At 45.8% G+C, this 22,476-nt stretch overlaps 1 protein-coding gene across 1 annotated transcript in view; it reads left to right on the top strand.

Annotated features, from left to right (window-relative positions):
* The window catches only part of RYR2 (ryanodine receptor 2), a 3,071,198-nt gene that overhangs the window by 1,242,420 nt on the left and 1,806,302 nt on the right, over positions 1-22,476 (top strand). Inside the window, exon 40 of the mRNA XM_078648003.1 lies at positions 9,476-9,579. Within this exon, the coding sequence (XP_078504129.1) occupies positions 9,476-9,579 (104 nt within the window). The remainder of the gene's footprint in view (positions 1-9,475; positions 9,580-22,476) is intronic.

Raw genomic sequence — 22,476 nt, 5'->3', positions numbered from 1 at the left:
ACACTCATTTGGCACATTTAATTTACTTATAAGTCCCTAGTACAGTAGTACTACCTGTACCAAGGACCTGTAAATTAAATGCTTCAAGAGGGTCTGCAGCCCTTATTGTGCCACCCACTTAAGTAGCCCTTTAAAACATGACCCAGGTTTGTTATTGCAGCTGTGTGCAGTGTTTATACTACCAATTTGACCTGAAAAAACACAAACCTTTTTGTCAGGCCTAAACCTTCCTTCTTACTGCCTGTTAGTTACTCCTAGATTAAGCCCTAAATGCCATAGGGCAGGGTACATGGTATATAAAATGCAGGACATGTATATTAAATGTTTTACATTTCCTGGCAGTGCAAAACCCCCAAAGTTGTTTTTCACTGTGCTAAGGGCTCGCACTCCATAGAAAAAAAAACAGGTTACATTATAACAACTTACGGTGCTCAATTTCCATGTGCCATCTCCAAACCTCCCTTTTTTATTACATATATGTCACACCTATGGTAGGCCCTAAATAGCTCATAGGATAGGGTGCATTGTATTTAAAAAGAACGACATAGGATTTTAAGTTTTACATGTCCTAGTAGTGAAAAACTCCCAAATTCGTTTTTCACTACGGTGAGACCTACCTCTCCCACAGGACAACATTGGATTACCTTATTACACTTAGAAAAAAAATGTTTAATTGATAGCAGGTATGAATGTCATGTTTGGCCTCAAACAAATTGCAATTCAAAATCCTCTTTAATGGCAAAGTCACAGTTTTGAAAATTCCACTTTTCAATAGTCCTAACTATTTGGTGCCTGCAGCCTGCATCACATGACTGTGAATAGTTGGCCTTTGCATATTCTTCACAGAGAGTGAGGCAACGGGGACTAGATGTTAGCAGGATGGACAACCCTGTCAGGATGGGTGGGGCAGAGCTGTTTTCTTCCCCACTTACTTTTCAACGGGCTTCCTACAGCATACGCACAAAGAAAATTGACACCAGCCTTTTGTCCTCCTAGACCACTTGGAGCCTGGGCAGAGAATGGAAGAAAAATTCCAGAACCAGAGCGGGGTTGGCTGGAGGTTTCCCCCACTTCAAAGGATGGCACCAGGTATAAATATGGTACCCTCAGGCCAACTCTCCAGCACACTCCTGGACCTGCAGATGACCTCCAGAAGAACAGCCTTGTACTTCAGAGGACAGCCATGCTGCTTGAAGCCCTTTATTCTACCCCAAAAGGTTTGACCTGCTGCTACCAGAGGATTTCCCTGCTGCTTGAAGCCTGCCATGTGGCCACAAAGTATTACCTCACTATTTGAGGCCTGCCTTGCTGCTTGATCCCAGGACTACCAGAGGGACTCCAAGGGCTAGTTGACTGGCCTCTTTGTGAGCTACAGGGATAAAGCAAGCTCTAGAGATCATGAAAACTGCACCTGGCCTCTTCCTGGAGCAGATCATGTTCAGCTGCTCCTTCTGGGAAGGGTATTCAACCTCATGGAGTCCTCATTATCTACAGCCTGCAGCTTCGTCGCCCTGGAGATTTTCAACTTCCAAAAAAGTAACAAAGTCTGAACATAGAAATATTCACTGCAACTTCATCCAGTGGTTCACCCACTACGGCACCTCCTGCTTGGACAACACGGGCTGCCTTGCTCTGCTGAACTTAACCTTCTCAGGAACTTTTCTTCTAATTCCGAAGGTGTGCTGATAACAGGTCCATTCCACCTCATGTTTCTGAACTGCACTCTATCATGGGCAACTATAACTTTTAACTTTGCCTTGATCTCGCATGACTAAATGCCTGCGGTTGGTGCTTTGATCTTTTAGGCGCTCTTTTTCAGTAAAAACTTGTAAAAATCATAACTCCAGTTCTATTGATTGAATGTAATTTGTTTTGATGTTATCTTATTTGTTAAATGTGCTAAATATTTCAATTTTTCTTTAAAGGTCAGGGATGTTTTCACTTTATTACTCTTACTGTGCTGCATAACTACTTAACACAGTGCCTCTAAGTTAAACGTAACTGCTTTTGAGTCCAGAAAGTTTCGCGTAGGTTAATTTAGTGAGTTTTGTGGTTCACCTGACTAGGATTGTGATTGGTGCTTTCGAAGGTTTTTCACCCCTTCTACCAGTAACCTGATTACTGTTCTTTCCAAACATTTGTAGACTTTGGTTTTTTAAAGGTACAAATACGGATATATTTTCTCAGGATTAAGAAAAGGTTTTTAAGGCAGGAGCTATTTATGGATTTGAAGACCAGATCAGTAACTTATAGAGTGCTCAAATCTTTGCTGATAACCAGCAGGATTGATGATATTGGAAGATAATAGGTGTTCTCCAATATTAGGGGTGTCTTTCATAGATTCACATGCCTGAATCATTCCCCGTCGTCGGAGTGGGAGTCCCACGGTACATAAAAAAGCAATAATATGCCATAATATTATAGGAAAACCCAGTAATTCCCAACCAGGAAGTAAAGTAGCCTAAGCTACAGGAGAAAAAACTTCCACACTCATGACTATCCTAGTCATTTTGTATAGTCCAAACTACAGCCAATCAGGCAACAGCACCCACCAGAAGGTTCTCCCCAGAGGCTCAGGCTCTCAGATTTTCTACCGCACGTCGTGTGAAGGGAGTCTCCCTGAGCTCCGCTGAGTACTTCTCTATTTTCCTTCTGTTTTGAAGATGTCTTCCAAGAAATCTTTATTCAGACCTTGTGACTCTTGTGGTAAGCTCCGGCTTTTTAAAGAAGATCCCCACAAGAAGTGCATTTATTGCCTTTATCCTGAACATCAAGTAAAGGACTGCAAAATCTGTAGAACCTTCCCTCAGAAGACCCTCAGGGACAGAGAGGGCCGCCTGCTTTTGTGGCTACAAAAGCTTAAGGATTCGGATTATCCTGCTTCTGAGGTAGGCAGTCTTGCCTCTGGGTCTACTTCAGCCTCTAGGAAGAGAGCTGCTGCTGAGGTGTTAACTTTTCCTGGGGCTAAAGTTGCTAAGAAACAACTACCAACTAAGGGGTCTGAGAGGCCTTCCACATCTAAGGCTACTCCCCCTGTTAAGGAGAAAGGTGATCCATCTACGCCCCCGAGAAGATCCACTAAAAAGTTACCTCAGACATCTGAGAAGATTTTACCTCAGATTCAGCCTCTGTCATCGACGACGCCGTCGTCGATTCCTTCGTCGACGAAGTTCTCCTTCGACGCTACATCCACGTCGACGGTAACTTTTTCATCTCCTAAACCACAGATGATTATGTCGACGGAGTCTTCATCGTGGACGATGGTCTATGTCACTGTTAGACCTATCTCGTCGACAGCAGGGTCTTCATCTTCTGCCATCGTCGGCGCACCGTCGACAGCTACTCTAAAAAAGACCCCGTCGACGACATCATCGTCGACGCTTGCTCTTCCGCTGACGAAGAAACTACCGTCGACTGGCTCGTCGACGAGTACCACACCATCGACGAAGACACCGTCGTCGACGAAGGCACCATCGCCGACGAAGGCACTGTCGCCGACGAAGACGTCGACGAAGATAACACTGTCAACGAAGCCAATACCGTTGACAAAGCCAATACCGTTGACGAAGCCAACATCGTCGACGAAAACACCACCGTTGACGGAACCATCATTATCGATTTCTGCACCGTCAACGACGACCTCGTCGTCGTCTAAACCCAAATCCAAGTCAACGAGTCCTTTGGTGGACCCACCGTCGACGCCGCAGCTATTCTCTTGTACCACTCTGCAAGTGTGGTCGCCGTCTACGGTTTTTCTGTCGACGCCAAAACCGTCTGTGCTCCAGAGACGTGGTTGCACATTGGAGCTGTTATCACCTCTGCATTTTACACCGCAAAGGGTACCTCTGCAGGTTCCAAAGAAGCTTCTTGACTCTGAGGACAGTGAGGAGGATTCTGTCGTTGAAGAAACCTTTGGAACGGCGACAAGTCCTTCCGTGCTGAACATTAAGTATCAGGAGGACGACCAAGACGATTAACATTCATCTGAACTAATGACATCACAAGTAACAAATGTCCCTGCAGCTCAGGTGCCAATTGCATTGCTTACCAATCTTCAATGCATGCTGGACTACTATTACAGGTGTTTTCCGCCATCAGAATCTACAGGCTCTGTGCCTCCTACACCTGAGGTGGAAACGCATTTACTAGACTTCAGCCCTCCAAGGTCTCCTCCTCCTACATCGTCCAACCAGCCGGACGAACAGTATTCTTCTGACGAAGAAGAAAGAGAGGAAGGAGAGGTTGATGACAGGTCCATGATGTCGGAGTGGGATGATCACCAAGTACAAACTCCTTCTCCATCTGCTCCGGCTACCTCGGATTCACCACCAGTGGACGTGGGTGGATTCTTATTATGGAGCGGGGTACGAAGCCCTTCCATATAGACATGGAACATACGGAGCAGTAATGCTTTCTGTATGATTTTAAAGACCAGCCAAGAAAGCAAGCAAAATCTATACCTATCATAGACTTCATCTGGCAGGAGGGTGTTAAGGTCATGTCTACCCCAGCTACCATACCTCCGGTCCTGCCACGGATCGATAAGAAATATAAGGCACCTGCAAAATCTCCTGCTTGCCTTATAGGACAACCAAAACTGGATTTAGTCATTGTTCAAGCGGCCCAAAAGAGATCTAGGAATCCTTCTTCTCCAATTACAGCCCCACCGGATAGAGATGGCAGGCGCTTGGATGCCATTGTTAAACGTGTGTCAACGATGGCAGCTACCACGGTCCGGGCTGCTAATTCATTGGCCATCCTGGGCAGATATGACCGACAGATGTGGTCGGATATTTCCCCATACATAAATCTACTTTCTGAGCCTTCGAAATCTGAGGCGCTGAAAATCCTGCAGGAAGGGGAAAATATTTCTCGGCTGAGATGATCGACTCGGCGGTTGATGTTGCCTCAACTGGATTCAGGCAATTGGCGGGTGCTGCTGTCTTGCGTAGACAGGGGTGGATACGATCCACTTCATTCCGTCAAGAAGTACAAACGAAGGTATTAGATATGCCGTATGACGGAGATTTTCTGTTTGGCCCGCAAGTGGAGGAAGCCTTGCAAACTATAAAAAAGGATACAGAAACAGCGAAATCCTTGGCACCCTGCAATTTCGTAAACCGCCGTTTCGAGTAGCGAGAGGACGTGGATCGTCCTCCAACAGAGGTGGATATGCACAACAATCTTCCTACAGGCAGGGAAATCAGCGCTACCAAACTCAGCGCTATCAGTCCTACGGCCAGCGGAGAAATAATTATTCCCAGAACAGGGGAAAACAGGCCTACCGCGGAAAGGACAAACGTCAATGAGACTTATCACCTGCCACCGCTACTGCCCCACTCTCAAGTAAAAATTGGAGGACAAATATCGCAATTGTACTCAAAATGGTCATCGATAACATCGGACAGGTGGGTCCGGGACATTGTGGCCAAGGGCCATGCCCTAGAATTCGTACAGTTTCCTCCAAACGTTCCCCCGAAAGGTCCACCTCCAGCTCATCTGAGAGAGCTCTTTGTCCAGATCAATTTGACGTTGAAAAAAGGAGCAATCGAGAGAGTTCCTCAAATTCTGAGGGGAACAGAATTCTACTCCAGATTTATTCTGGTAAAGAAGAAATCCGGAGAATGGCGTCCGATTCTGGATCTCCCTGCCCTAAACAAATATCTAAAGAAGCTGACGTTCAGAATGTTGTCGCTACGAGAAATACTGCATCTTCTAGCAGCTGGAGACTACATGGCCACCTTGGATCTCCAAGATGTGTATTTCCACATCCCCATCTTACCTCGCCACAGAAAGTTCCTGCGATTCAGAGTGGCTGGCAGGGATTATCAATTCAGAGTTCTTCTCTTTGGGCTGCGCTCGGCACCCAGAGTGTTTACAAAGGTTTTGGCCATGTGGAGGCGCACCTCCGGCTGGAGGGGATACAAATATTCCCATATTTAGACGACTGCCTTTTCAAGGCCAGTTCTTACGAGGACGCAGACAATCATGTACAGCAATGTCTAACCCTCTTTCAGTTTCTGGGTCTCTCCATCAACATCGGCAAATCCCAGTTGGTACCGTCACAAAGACGGGCTTTCCTGGGAGCAACCTTAGACACCCAGCTGCTCCAAGCCTTCGTCTCGGACGAGAGACAAAACAAGATACAGAACATGGCTCAGGATCTACTTTCAAAAAAGTCAGTTTCAGTCCGACGGTTCAAATCCTTTCTGGGGATGGTATCGTCTTGCATTCCATTGATACCGAATTGCCGACTTAGAATGAGGCCTCTTCAGGAGGGACTCAGCTTACAATGGCTGCAGGTCTCCGGCTCCTTCGAGGATCTCATCAAGATTATCCCTCACATTCGGGGTTCCCTTCTCTGGTGGATACAAAGACGGAATCTTCGACAGGGCTGCGCTTTCCTTCAGGATGTGCCAAGCTTTACGATCACCATGGAGGCATCCCTCGAAGGCGGGGGAGCTCATCTTCAAGGGCTGACAATCAGCGGCAAATGGAGCCCTCTGCAAAGATGTTGGCACATCAATCTGTTAGAGCTGAGAGACATCTTCCTTGCAATCAAAGCATTTCACGCAATCATCCAAGGAGCCACTGTGTTGGTGCGCACAGACAACACCACAAGCATGCACTATGTCAACAAACAGGGAGGAACAAGATCAGCTCTGTTGTCTCAAGAAGCCCAGGAGCTGTGGGCATGGGCAATACAACACAGAATAAATCTTCAGGCGGTTCATGTTCCTGGAACAGAGAACATCCTTGTAGACACTCTCAGCAGGACAACAGTGTCTAGTCATGAGTGGGCGCTTCATCAGCAGACAGTAGATCAGATCTTCCGACAGTGGGGTCATCCAGATCTAGACCTCTTTGCTACCAAGAACAACAGCAAATGCCGGTTCTTTGCAAGTTGGCATCCCCACAAAGACTCTCAGGGGAATGCGTTTTCGATAGACTGGTCTGTGATATATACTTACGCTTTTCCACCAATACCACTGGTTCCCAGAGTCCTGAGGAAGATGAAGAAAGAGCTGTATCGGCTGATTCTCATTGCTCCTAGATGGCCTCGCCAATACTGGTTCACCGAGCTCCTTCTCCTATCGGAGTGCAAACCGATTCAGCTGAGTCCATGTCTGGACCTACTTTCCATTCAGGACGGTCAGATTTACCATCCAGACCCAACATCGCTGAGATTAGCGGCCTGGTGCCTGAGTACCTTGAGTTCGCCCATCTAAACATTCCTGTGGATTGCAAGGAAGTTCTGGCCAAAGCAAGAGCACCTGCTACCATAAAGGCGTACAGTCTCAAATGGAAACGTTTTTGTACCTGGTGTCGTACGGCTGGAATTCATCCTTTTCCAGCTAGTCCAGAGGAAATCTTGCCTTTTTTCTTACATCTAGCAAGATCGGGATTGTCTCATGCAACCCTGAAGGTTTTCCTGGCAGCGATTTCAAGATACCGACAAGATGGGACCACTTCTCTTTACTCGTCAAGAATTATACAACAATTCTTTAAGGGCCTTTTCAGAATGTTCCCTCCAGTACGTCGTCCACCTCCATCGTGGCATCTCAATGTAGTGCTAGCGCAATTTATGCGCCATCCCTTTGAACCTATCCACAGAGCCGATTTGAAATTCCTTACGTGGAAAGTGTCCCTTCTTTTGGCTTTGACTTCCTCTAGAAGAGTCAGTGACATCCAGGCTTTTATGGTTCATCATCCTTTCTTACAATTCCCAAATGACTCTGTGGTGCTCCGCACTAATCCGAAATTCATACCCAAAGTGCCTTCGGATTTCCATCTAACAAACCTGTAATTTTAAAGACATTCTTTCCTAATCCACAATCACCTGCGGAAAGGGCATTGCATACTCTGGACATTAAGATATGTCTAAAGATCTATTTGCAAAGAACATCTACTTTACGCAAATCTGATCAACTGTTTATCACTTATGGTGCAATTCGTAAGGGCCAAGCAGTTTCTAAGCAAACAATTGCAAGATGGATTTCTGCAACCATTGCTTTTTGCCATGCACAAGCAGGAAGATCTCTGCAAGCAGCTCCTAGAGCGCATTCTACGAGGGCAGTGTCTTCTTCAACGGCCTTGTTTGCTGGAGTTCCTCTTCAGCACATCTGCAGAGCGGCAACCTGGGCCAGTCGGCATACTTTCACCAAACACTACTATTTGGATGCGAACCGTGAGACCGATGCTTCAGTGGGTCGAGCAGTTCTACGCAATCTTTTCAACTAAGGTGAGCCTCTATTCCCACCTCCTACTACTGATGTCAGACGCTTGTTATGTTTTTTATTGTGCACATGCTCAAGTAACTGCATGTGTTACTCGTATTGACAAGCTTAAGCTACTATTAGCGTCTGCCAGGCACGGATATGTACTGCTATCTACTCTGATTCAGGCATGTGAATCTATGAAAGACACCCCTTATACTGGAGAAGAACAATAGTTACTTACCTTTAATCTGTGGTTCTCCAGTATTGGTGTCTTTCATAGATTCACATGCAACCCGCCCACCTCCCCTCAGAGGTTCTTAGGCGACATTGGTTTACCATCACTCCTTGCGAGAAAATCTGAGAGCCTAAGCGTCTGGGGAGAACCTTTTGGTGGGTGCTGTCGCCTGATTGGCTGTAGTTTGGACTATACAAAATGACTAGGATAGTCATGAGTGTGGAAGTTTTTTCTCCTGTAGCTTAGGCTACTTTACTTCCTGGTTGGGAATTACTGGTTTTTCCTATATTATTATGGTATATTATTGCTTTTTTATGTACCGTGGGACTCCCACTCCGACGACGGGGAATGATTCAGGCATGTTCACATCTAACATGGGCTTCGATTGGAATTCATAGAGCATATTATCAAGGCCATTATCGCCGCTTTATCGGCAGTTTCCTGCCGATAAAAGCGGCGATAATGTATCGCCTGTCCTTGATAATATGCCCCACGTTTTTGCTGGATTAAGCGTAATTTCGCTATAATTTCGTGTTACTACTCCAAAAACAAATTATGCGAATTTTGCAAACCCCCCCTCCCTCACATTCCCTCAAATGAGAACACCAGTGCTTCCAATGCAATGAATAGATAATGCAGTGACCTGGCATTGAAAAAGAGGAAGGGCTGCAGTTGTCACAAATTACACTGAATGACTTTGCAGCCATGTGAATGACACAAATTGAGACATCTGCATTGAGAAAGGTAATTGCAGCATCTGTCACTGCAGTACTAATAACAAAGAACACAGATGTAAAATAAACCAGGCCACTAAGTTTTGACAATGTTTGTTTCATTTAACGCAACATTTATTGCACTGTTTATGAGGCTTATTAAAATAAATGTGATGGTAATATGTATTAAAATGTTTACATAAGTAACTACTAAAAGTGAGCCAGGATACAGAATAGCAACGTACCTCTTTTCGCTTACTGCTCCCTTCACTTTCATTCTGACTTAATCTGTTTTTTCCCAATGACAGCTTCTCCCTCAATGCGTGGCTCGACACCTCTGGATGTCGCGGCAGCATCAGTCATGGACAATAACGAACTCGCATTAGCCTTGAGGGAGCCTGACCTTGAGAAGGTACTGATTAGGGATGTGTGCGTGGCATGTGGTTTAAAACTTTTGAAAGTCTTGTATTAATTGGATTTCATATTTTTCCTTTGCCTATGTGTTTTCTCTCTACTCAGGGTAAGGAGGCTTTGAAATGTTACTCTGCCTCTGGTTAAAGACTGCACGTTGTTAAGCGGGTGTGTATCTCCCGCGCTCCAATTAAAGTTTGTGATATTTAATTTTCTTAGACTCCTCTTACAGAAATTGAAAGGTGGAATATGATTGAAATGAGGACCAATCACTTTCTTCTTGAACAGAATAAAGAAATACATTCTCAAGGATTTATATCACTCTGTATAAAAAAAAAACAGGCTTTACGTTGTTTCTAACCTCGTTAGCCTGAATTAAGTGATCAAATGAAACGTACGCGATGTGTAACTTTCATTTCTCCTGCTCTTCCAGACCATTTGAGATTTCACTGGTCTATTAACAACATTGTCAGATAATCCCAGCTTTAACAATACTTATTTCATTAATAAAACCTAAGAATATTTCACTGTACATATGTCTCTACCAAATTCTAAACCATACGTGAGGGATAGAGTAATACTGAATTTATTTACAAATTATATTTGATGGTCCCTTGGTCTTCTTTCATTGTTTCCCCTGGTGATAGTGCACCTAGCCAAAATCTTCAATTTCTGCAACTGTATGATTTGACATTTGCCAAAGGAGGTACACCACTACATTGAACTGACTTAAAGTACTATGAGATCATACATCAAGTGAAATACCTTCAAGGAATAGTCCTGAAGATATGGTTAAAGGAAGATTATATGACAGAGCTCCCTTATTTACAGAAATTAAATCAACACATTTTTATGGAAGTGTCAGCAGAGCCTGAAAAGTTTACACTTGCTTTATTCTGTTAAAGGACTATATCAAAATCAGTTTTGGAGTTTGTAGTTTACACATTAATGTCAAGAAAGCAATCCTCAAATGATTAAAGAGAATGTGTATTAGTACTCAATAGTTTTTCTGAATTCAAAGCAGCCTTTCCTTGTAAGTCCCGACTGCGTACTGGTCAAAAACCAAAACATAGAAAAAATATGAAGGTGTGGTCTAGCTAATAACTTACCAGTTGTGCTCATAAAAGGTACAGCTTTTGGATAGCTGGTGGTGGGATCCAGCACAACCCAGAAACACTTTTGGTCAGATGCTGAATGGGGGCTCAAATGGACCAAGAATATCAATGCCCGCCTGCTCAAATTGAACACCTACTTCTGGCATTGACTTTCCCCTTAATTGGCAAGTAGGACAAGTTCAGCCAAGCCTCTCTTTGTCTCTGTTTATTCCTGGGAAGTAGAACGAAAACTGTTTTTTTATGCCCAATTGTCTTGTAAAGTACTTCTCAATGGTTGGTGAAAGGAGGAAGTTCATGGGCCCTAGGGGACCTACTGGTCTCTTGCTAGCTCCTTCCTCTGGACTCACTGGATCACTGTACAGTAATTCATTCCCTCAGCCATCGAAATGCTTTCCAACCACTCCCTTGCTGACCTATCCCTGAGATTCCTTCCAGAGTCCCACAAATGTAGGCACTGAACTCATGCCTGGCAAAATAATCTCAGATGGGTCCTCCACATCTAACAAATCCTGAAGCCCCATCAGTGACCAAGATTCCAAAACCTGGTCTAGTTGGGATGTCTCATACACTTCCCCCTGTGGAGTAGGGTCAATATATAACGTGACCTGTGCACTCTCTTCCTGATACTGACATGCATCCAGTGCTCTGGAGACCACATTTTAGATGGTCCAAGCCATATAGGCTCCTGGCCTGTTACTAACCAAGGGAATTTTGATAATTGTTCTTATATGTATATTGGGTGTATTGGGGCCTAACTAGAAAGATAAAATTCCTCTCCCACTCCAAAAGTAACCTTTATTCTTGGGGTGGAAGGGAAGTTTATAAAGGATGTAGGGCTAAAGGATGTGATGGTCCTATGACCCTAAAACACCAACCTGCTTCAGCCCTTTCCTAATGGCCTATATGACGTTTTGGGCTTTCGTCAATGTGGGTAGCGATGAATTCACTTCCCCCGAAGATGTGATTGATGTGTGCATGCAACTTGCATGTGAAAGAATTTGGAAAAAGGCATATACTTGCAGCTGCTTTCTGAGGGAATTACCCAAATTAAAAAAGAACACCTGCTCCTACGGGGGCATGAGAGGGAGGCCTTGTAGTCACACATTCATCAAAGGTCCTGTTCCTCCATGCAACTTACTGTTAGCTCAGCTCACTTGCTTGCAGTGACCTCCAAGCCACCAATTGCCAGACCCATTCATTGGCGGACTGCGAACAAAAGCTAAATGGGCTACTGGACCCCAAATGTGGTGCCTAAGGTCATTTTCCATTGGTTTCCCGAGATCTATTATACTGTGGCACTGAAAAACAGGACAACCCATTCCACACTTGACTGGTAACAAGGATAGCAATAGCAATCAAAAGGCTTTTCTGGGAAGTAGTTTGAGGGACAAGAGCTCAGAACACAACTGTCAACAAACAGACACAATAGCACATTGGCAAGCCCAGTGCTTATCTTTTGAATTAAAATAAAGTACTTTAATGACACAGCATAAAGGAAAACTACACAGCACACTCAGTGGAATCAGATAGGGCTGTAATCCTGTTTGTGATCCTCCTTAAACCATACGCCCCCTTCCTGATAGAGTTCCACAGCTTGTTTAATCCCTGTTATATAATTCGGGATAAGGCACTTTTTAGGCACATATGAAGTACTTTCAATTCACCCTCAAGGGTAGATGTATCCTACAGTTTAGTTTGAGTGCACCTCTTGGTGTTTACTCACTACAAGTCTTAAATTTGTGCTGCAGACTATGATTCTGCAGTTCAGTCTCTCACCCTCTCACACATCTCAATCACCACAGTTACCTACATGCTGATGTTGCAGTCCAGGGCATGCAGGATGGATGTGTGCAGCAGTCCCACTCCTGCATTGATAACCCTTGAGCTGCTAGGGATGCCGCTATGCCCTCGGGTGGAACTTAATGACTCTGTGATTTCAATGACATGTGCAGCATATTTAGTTCTGGCGATTGTGGCCTCCCAAGGCAGGGTGCAAACTGGATGCTGCAGTAAAAAAACAGGTAGATCCTCTGGGCTGATCTGGATCCTATGTAATTTCTTCATCATTTGTGACTTTTGGGCCAATCAGGCCACCCACTTCAGTGTTGAAAGCACATTCTTGTGCTGATGTGTACAGCAGCATCAGCCTTTCTGTCACGAAGGACCTATAATCACACATGGTGTATGATGCTTAATATTTGAAGAAGTTTTGATGTCATTCATGACAATGACCAATCCGAGAGACAAATGGACCCCTTCCACACATTAGTCACTCCTGACTTTGCTCCCATGCGGACTGTCGCTCTTGCTGGCTATTCCCTACATCAGGAACATGATCTGCTTCTTCTCCTGGACAGTTTCTCCTCTTGCAGAGCTGGCCACACTTCTTTCCTCTTCTCGGTTTTAGGCCAACCCTTAGCGCTTCTAGGAATAAGTACAGACATCATGTGATATCCCCTCACCAGAGAGAGACTGGTTGTCAGGCAGACACGAGCCCTGCTCACACAACAATCGTTTGAGTACTCTGTGGAGCACTGCCTACCTTGGAAATGAAGAACTGAAACCAAGAGGGGTGATTTGAATCCCACCTATGTACATATTTTCCAGGCAGGGGATGTGAATTCACCGTGTCTAAGGTTTCAGAACCCATTTAGATGGTTCTCTATCAAATGTAATTTCCTGACTGTACCCCAGAGGCAGACTGTATACAAGGTGACGACTCTCATAGCTGGTAGCAAATCTGCTGGCTCCAGCAGGAATATCCAAAACAAGGGCATATTGATGTGTGAGATTTCTGTACCTAGCTGTCATCAGTCTTCATGAAGTAATAAGGGACAAAAACAACTTGTCCTGCCTTGAAGCCTGCTCACACTGAACAGCAGAAATGGCATTCTCTTCCTTGATCCCTACAGTCCACCAAATGTCAGGGCTAAGGAAGAACCAAACAGCAGCCTTTTGCTAAAAATGTCTTCAATGAATTACCAAGGGGAGTCCTGCCTTCATTCTCTCTTACTTGAGTGTCTGGGTCTTCACCCTCCATCCCCATTCTATCTTGCCCCATGTTAGACCTGGGGTCATCCAAAATTGACCCTTTTGGACATCTCACCACACATATATTCCTACTTTCATACATGTGCTTCACACTCACTGTACATGCATGCACTTGACATGCACACAAAATGTCAGAGCAATGATCTGGGGTTAATATAACAGTAGAACCTTTTATGAGAGGAGTCAGTACACTATTCTCTTTGTGACATTCAGAAAAGGGTCTTGTCATGCTAATGATTCACAAAAGCTTGATATGCTGCAACAACCACTTTGTGATCCACCTAGTGCATGAACAGAATTCTAATGATTGCTATGAAGGGTCCTCATGGTGCACCTCTCAATATCTGGAACTTGAATTACCAAGGACTGGCCCTAAGACTGCGATTGTGCTAGATTAGCATGACGGCAGGGCCAGATAAAAAGTCAGGATACTGGTTTCAAAAGCAGTTCGGCACTAAGGGCAGGAGAACACATTTGATAATCATGCATGGAACATTCCGATCTCAACAGTGATATTCTGTCTCTTTCATCATTTTACAAGAATAGTGGCTAGATAAGTTGAGTGTGCAAAAGAGGAATAGTCACAGAGGACTAGATGGTGCCTTTTTATCAAGGATCTAGATGTCTTACCTGAAAAGATATAAAATGCTACAATGATTCCCCTCCTATATTACTTTTCAAGATGAGTAAAGAAGTCCATTCTATGGACCAAGTGCACATTGGGAGAATTGTGTGGCGCTGCTGATCTCCACTGTAATTTCTGATAGTTGTTAAAAAGGACTTAGAGCCCGATTTAGAGTTCAGCCGACAGTTTACTTCATTGCAAACGTAATGGATGTCCATCGTATTACAAGTGCATGATATCCAGTTTCTGACATGTAAGGATTTGTTCTGTTTTCTCTCTACCATCTTGGAAGTCCAAGCTGGTGACCTTATCATGAAACTCATCCGAATCCAGACTTGATCAGAGAGTATCCCTGACATGGAGAACTCCAATCTTAAAGTTAGGTGATCGGTGTCAATCATAAATACATGAAAAACATCAGTAGCCATTATCATTAGGTAGATATTACCTGTTCAGAAAGCAAAGGGCTCACCATTGTGTAGGCCAGGGGATTTATGAACAGCTCATCCTGAAATAAGAAGGTAAAAACGGGTAGAAAAATGATTTAAAGAGTCCCAGGTGCAGGTATTGTTGAGGTGGGGAAAAAACACAGCTTCTTACAGTAATTGAGAACTAGACTATTAAATGTGAACTGTGTTCAAATTTGTAAAATAAGTCAATGTACAATATCCTTAAGTATGTCACACTTGCTCATCTTAGAACATATGAAATGTCATATTCTTGTTGTCTGAGCCCTGATCAACCTATTGTATTACAGTCAGTTTCAAACAACCCTATTACATGGTTGCCTTGATTTCTTTTCAGTTTTTAAAAGTTTTTTTGTGGATTCACAAGCCAAATCCCCAACATATTTATCTTTTGTGGCTCTGTGGGAGCAGAAGGACATTCTTTAGATGAATTACCATAATAGCACTGGCCACACCTTACAGAGGTAGAGCGACAGATATCTGCAAGCAGTTTGAGTCCAGAGATGACCTCCAGTAAATGAGGGAGCATTGTTGTCCAAAGGGCAACCTCAAGGAGGCGCTATGAAAAGACGCCCAAGGTAATTTTGGCTATAGCAAAAAACACACTGGTCCTAGGTAACAATACTTTAGGTGGAAAGAACCAAATGATGAATAAAATGTACTCAAAGGAGTTTATGTAAAACAAATTTCAGGACAGATAGTGGCACCATGAATATTGGTGCTAAATGAACGTGCTCGTTGCTCTCTTTAAAAGTATTTTTGCCATCAAAAGATTTCTACAACAGGGTAAACATGCTACATTTTCATTAAAGAACCGTACTTATCAACAAAGATCCCCCAGAAAGCAGACCTCATCAATACACCCGCAGTTAAAATAGTAGAACTAAAGAGACTCTTTAACATGCATTCGATACTGTGTCACAACCTGCCATTTTGGTACTCTACACAAGTTATTGTTTTACTGAATAATGTATTGAGCAGCACAGTACCAACAATTCAGCAAGCGCAGACTATGACAGATAGTGTGAGCTGCTGGGGATGACATAACACTGACCAGGCACAATACTTAAGTTCTGATTCCCTGATGGAGGACTGTCATTGGATTGGACCATTCCCCATAAATGTAAGTTTTCTCATCTGCCACTAAAGGCAATTTGATCCCTAATGGGCTTAAAGAGGAGACTGAAGCAGGGCGCACTACCCAAATCTACATAAATGCATCTTATCTGATAGAGACAGTTGTAGATTTCTTACTTTAGAATTTCCCCTAGGCGTCAGCCTGGATCCGGATATTTTTTTCCCCAGCAGTACCCCTGAATGTTGTTAGATGGCGTCAGTTGGCTCCAGATTAGCACAGATCCGGCCAGAACTACACCTAGCCAATTTTTGTCTAACTTCTTTGGACTTTTTGTCAACATCTTTTTTGCATCGTAGACTCCTGATGTGTCGAGGATGTCCCAGCGAAGAACTGGCTTCAAGCCCTGTGGTTCCTGCCATTGGACGATGTCCGTGACTGATCCACACCTCGTGTGTCTGTGGTGTCTGGAGCACAACCACGACCTGAAGTCTTGCTCCGAGTGCTGGGCCATGAACCCGAAGGCTTTGCGGGAGGGGTCCCGAAAGCTGCTGGAGGCCCAGAGCTCGGCTCCATGTCACTCCCGTTCCCATTAGAGGGGAAGGTCTTGAGAACGCTCACAAAGCCCACACTCCTCCCACTCAAAGTCATCAGGGAGATCTTTGGGTAAGTCAGGGAAACACAAAAAGAAGTCAAAGAAGCACAGGTGTTCTTTGACTTCCTCCTTTCCGGGTGGCTGATGTGACACAGGATTCCGAGCGTCATCTCTCAAAGGCTCCATCTCCAGAGCCTGATACTAAAATGGCTCTGTGCCTCCCGCCCTTTCTGTGAGCCTGAGCATCTCCAGCCCAAATTAAGAAGTTCTATAAGGCCTTGTAACTTATATTTGGGTAGTCCAGCTCCGCCGGTGTGCCTTCGAGGGCCCGCGCAGTCGGTCGGGCCCTGGGACTTCAATGCCGGCAGCTCTGGCCTAGGATCCACAGGGTTCTCATGCCCCCGGTTGGCGCCGACCCCATACTCATTCCCATCCCCAAAGTGGACAAAGAGCCGGTGACCAAAGTAGCTTGACATCTATTCCGATGCCAGAAGGGACTTTCGTCCCTCTGTTCATTCCTGGCATTCCTTTTGGGGCTGAAAGTGAGGAAGTGAACTGGGAGGGTCACTAGACATTTTAACTCACTAGCTTGAGGAACCGGACTGGAGAATGTACCTGTGTGATGTCAGTGGTCTGGACACTTTCCCAAACACTGGCCTTCTTTCTCCCCCTACCATGGCTACAGAGGAGGGAACTTCCTATGCTGTGGTGGAAAGGAGGGCAGCCAAGGTCCTCGGCCTTGAGTACCTACGGTGGCAGTCAGTACTAACCTCCTGACAAAGGTGCGTCAGCCTGTGGCTTCCTCTTCAGAACCCCTTTTGCCATTCAATTAATCCTCATGGATGTCCTTCTGGGCACTTGATCCAAGCCCAGCACAGGGGCTCCTCTGGAAAGGATGATTGCCCACTCCGACCACCCGCTCCAGGTGACACAGCATTCCTGACCAAACACCCCTCCCCTGAGAGCTTGGTAGTCCAAGCCTCTTCATCAAAAGGTGCATTCCCTTCTGCTCCCCCAGATAGGTAATCAAAGTAAATGGACCATCTTGGGAAGAAAATGTTCTCTTCCTCCAGCTTGGCATTGCAGTTGTGAATACTGCATGCCTCACAGGCCACTACTCCCACACTATCTGGGATATGGTTGTGCAGGTGCTGCCTCAGTGCCTGGAGGAGGCCTGGGCCTTTCTCTCTTAAAAAGTGGCAGACGGGAGAGATGCAGCCAAATTCACCATATGATGTGGACTGGAGACCACCGACTCACTGGGCAGAATAATTGCCACGTTGATACGCAATGCCTGGTTGAGGACTTCTGGCTTCTCAGGGGATGCCCGGTCTTCTTTGATGGGCATACCCTTTGATGACACTCGCCTTTTCGGTGACAAGGCAGACTTAGCGCTTGAGCGCTTCAAGTATTCTCGAGCTACAGATAGATTCTTGGGCCTCCTGGCTACCTCATGTCCATCTCAGTCTGCCTTTTGTCCCGTTTGTGTCTATGAAAGGGGCACCCAGTCACATCCTCTGTAGCCCAGCCACAGAGTCACACAAGCTATCCAGCCACTATATGGCCGCCGTTCTTGGGACACAGCGTCCTCATGGGTCAGAGAGCAAGCAGGCAGGCTAGTCCACCCTATCCCCCCGTGCCACAGCCTCCAAACCTTCCTTGTTCTATGTTTCAGGTCCATCAACGGCCAGTTACAGGCAGGATCCACCATCACCTCCTCCACTGGCAATACAGCACGTTGGACAGGTGAGTTCTGCAAATAGTCAGAAGGGGCTACTCCCTCCTTTCGAGACTACCCCTACCTCCCTGCCACCTTCCTTATGATCACATGACATAGAATCAAGTGGCACTTCTCCACCAGGAAGTATCGTCTCTCTTGGCCAAGGTAGCCATAGAGTGGGTCCCTGTACCAGAAGTAGGTCATGGTTGTTATTCCGGCCTCTTTCTGGTAACAAAGAATGACAAAGTCCTGCGTCCTGTCTTAGACCTCTGTGCCCTCAAATACTTCCTCCAGAAGGAGAAGTTCAAAATGCTCACCCTAGCCCAAGTTCTGTCTGCACTCAACTCAGGAGACTGGCTGGTGGCGTTGGACTTACGGGACGCCTATTTTCATATCCCCATCCTGCCAACCCACGGATGTTACTTTTGGTTCACGGTGGGCCACAAGCATTTTCAGTTCACCATGCTCCCCTTTGGCCTTAGCAGTGCCCCTCGGGTGTTCTCAAAGGTGATGGCGGTGGCCACACTCATCTGCGCAGATCAGGGGTTCCGGTCTTCTCCTATCTCAACGACTGGCTGTTGAAGGCGGGCTAGCCCCAGGCTGTCATCTCCCACCTCCAGACTACGGTGGACCTCCAGCATTCGCTGGGGTTCACTATCAACATGCCAAAGTCATACCTGACTCCCTCTGAGACGCTCCCTTTCATCGGTGGTTCTGTACACAGTGCAGTTTCGAGCCTTGCCTCCCAAGCAGCGAGTCCGGTATATTCGGGCTATGATACCGATGTTTCAGCCTCTATCCCTGATTTCATTGAGAAGGACTCTGAGGCTTCTGGGCCTCATGGCCTCCTGCATCATGCTGGTGGATAATGCCAGATGGCATATGTTGGCTCTGCAGTGGGACCTGAAGTTCTGGTGGGCGCAGCATCAGGGGAATCTTTCGGACAACATCAAGATTTCAGACGAAACTGCGCATCAACTGCAGTGGTGGCTCACAAACCAAGATTGGGCCAGAAGCAGATCCCTCTACCTTCCCCAATCAGATCTAACAGTTGTGATGGATGCTTCACTTCTGGGATGGGGCTGCCACTCGGGAGAGTTGGAGATCAGAGGCATCTGTTCTCTGACGAAGTTCAGCTTCTATACCAACCTGTTGGAGCTCCCAGCAATCAGAAGGGCACTGAAAGCATTCCTTCCCTATCTCAGGGGGAAAGTGGTGGAGGTGCTCACTGACAACACCCTCCATGTGGTACTGCAACAAACAGGATGGGGTGGGGTTGTGAAGCTTTTTGTCAAGAGGCTCTTTGCCTCTGGACATGGTTGGAACATCAGCTCATGACACAGGTGGTTCAAAACCTAGCAAACTCCCTTAACGCCAGGGCAGACGAACTCAGCTTTCAGTGCCTAGTCAATCATGAATGGCGTTTCCATCCGGAGGTGGTGCAAGGCCTCTTTCAGGGGTTGGGAAAGCCTTGGTTAGAACTGTTTGCCTCCGAAGAGAAGATGCAATGTTGACAGTTTTGTGCGTTGAAATTTCCAAGGGGGCACTCGCTCTGCGACGCTTTTTGTCACGAGTTGAGCTTCGGCCTCCTGTACACCTTTCCACTTGTACCACTTCTTCCCAGAGTGCTCAAGAAGATCAGGCGGGCCATGCTCAAGTCATTCTTGTAGCTTTGGACTGGGCATGAAAAGTCTGGTACCCCACCTTCTGAGCATGGCCATCGATCCTCCAATCAGCCTGCCCCTTTAGGAGGATCTTCTGCCTCAGCAGCAGGGGAGGGTACTTCACCCGAACCTGTCCAGTCTCCACCTCCTTACGAGGAGATTGATCAGCAGCAGTTGACAAATTTCAGCCCTCCGCCTGAAGTCTGTGATATTAACTTATCAGGCAGGCATCCCTCCACGAAAACGGTATACGCCTGAAGATGGAACAAATTTGTGCCATATGTGCACAGCAAAGACTGTTAATCCCCTTTCTGCTACTCTTTCAGAAGTTCTCCTGTATATACTTTCTTTGGCCCAGCAGGGTTTTGCCTTGGGCACTCTTAAAGGATATCTTGCAGCCATCTCTGCTTTTCTTCAGCTTCTTTATTCAAATCGCCTATTTGTAACAGATTCCTTAAGGGTCCTAAGGCCCGATGTAGGTGGCAAATACCGATCGGAAACGGCCGAATTCGGCCGTTTCCGACCGGTATTTGGCATCTTGAGATGTAGGGAGCCAGATTTTACAGATTCTGTAAATTTACCGAATCGGTAAATTGACGGAATCTGTAAAATACCGAATCGGTATTTTTACCGATTCGGTAAATCCCAGATGTAGGTGGGACTCTTCTGAGTCCCAAAGGCCCTACAAATTCGGTATTTTACCACCCAATCCAATTGGGTGTTAAAATACCGAATTCAGGTGTACATGCACATGTGTGCATGCACACCTAGCCATGTGACAGACAGACATGCCCTTAGGGCATGTCTGTGTGCCACATGGCGCACATGCCTATTTTTGGGGTGCCAGAGGGTGTCAAAGTGACACCCCCTGCACCCTTGCAAAATTCGGTATTTACCGATTCTGTAATTACAGAATCGGTATTGCCCATTGATTCCTATGGGCTTCAAGGCCCATAGGAATCAATGGGCAATACCGATTCGGTATTTACAGATTCGGTAAATACCGAATCTTAACGATTCGGTATTTACAGAATCTGTAATACCTACATCTCCCCCCTTCATATTTACCGACTCTTAAATAACTAATCGGTAAAATTCAGTATTTAAGAGTCGGTAAATATGAATTACCTACATCTGGCCCTTAATCATCTGTTCCCTCCATCTCCTTTTGTAATGCCCATGACTTAAATATGATTCTCACCCTTCTTATGTGTACTCCCCTAGCGCCTCTTCATAACTGTCCCCTCAGGTTGCTGACTCTCAAAACAGCCTTTCTGGTTGTCATCACCTCTGCTCGCAGGGTGAGCGAGCTGCAAGCTTTATCTTCTAACCCCCTTTTCTATCTGTCTATCCGGATGAAAGGGTCATTCGGACCAAACCTTCATTTCTTCCTAAGGTCATCACGCCTTTTCATGTGGTGCAATCTATCACTCTGCCCATCTTTTTCTTCCCCCGTATCCCTCCAAGGAGGAGGAGAGACTCCACCATCTGGACCCAAAACGTGCATTGTCTTTTTATCTCGATAGCACACAAGACTGGATGATCAACTCTTCATTGGCTATGTGGGTGACAAGAAAGGTTGGGCTGAACAAAAATGGACCATCTTCCGATGGGCTGTCCTTTGCATCAAAATATGCTATGCTTTGGTGAAGAAGGACCCTCCTGTGGGGTTGTGTGCCAATTCCACCAGAGAAACAGCAGCAACCATGGCATTAGCATGTGGAGTTCCAGTTCTGGACATCTGTCAGGCAGCAACATGGACATCCTTACACACTTTATCAGACACTACTGTCTGGACAGCTAAGTCTGGAGGGATGGGTACTTAGCCCGTTCAGTCCTCCAGACTTGTCTTATATGATCTTGGTTTGCAGACCCTCCTCCGGGGATGGTATTGTTGGTGTATCCATTCCAAGTTAAGGAATCTACAACTAACCGTCTCTATCTGATGAACACGTTGCTTACCTTTGGTAACAATATATCTGGTAGAGACATATGTTAGTTGTAGATTCCTTACCGCCACCCATCCTCCCCACTCTGCGAACTGATTTCTAGGGATAGGGACTTCCCTAAAGGGCCCTAGTTTTGACACACCAGTGGTCAGTGTCTTTCATGGCTCTGTGCTTCTGGTGTGGAAAGTTGTGCTAAGAACTGACATCAGCTCGCATGGGCTGCATCTATGTAGGCCCCGCGATGTCATTCCGGCGCCCACGATGCCGACGACAGATGCCGAGCTGAGCGACGCGCAGGGGTACTGCTCAAGAAAAAATCTCCGGATCCAGGCTGACGCCTGGGGATAATTCTACGGTAAAGAATCTGCAACTAACCTATGTCTCTACCAGATACTTCGTTACCTAAGGTAAGTAACTTATTTTGCTGGTCTAATTCAAGGACTTGAGTGCAGGCAATACCAGCCAATCTCTTTGAGACACTATGGGGTATGAGAAGGCCCAGTGGTACAACGCCAACATCTGCAAATAGGGAATACAAGGAAAACAGGAGTGAGAGCAAATAGCATAGTGTTTTCTAGTCTCAGAGCAATGTGATTCTAGTTGTGGTATCCTCACATCCACCTGCCTATGGAGGTGT

This window comes from Lissotriton helveticus, chromosome 6, assembly GCF_964261635.1.
Source record: "Lissotriton helveticus chromosome 6, aLisHel1.1, whole genome shotgun sequence".
NCBI lineage: Eukaryota > Metazoa > Chordata > Amphibia > Caudata > Salamandridae > Lissotriton > Lissotriton helveticus.
The sequence above is the reverse complement of the archived record's forward strand: the minus strand, read 5'-3'. Positions and strand labels throughout refer to the sequence as shown.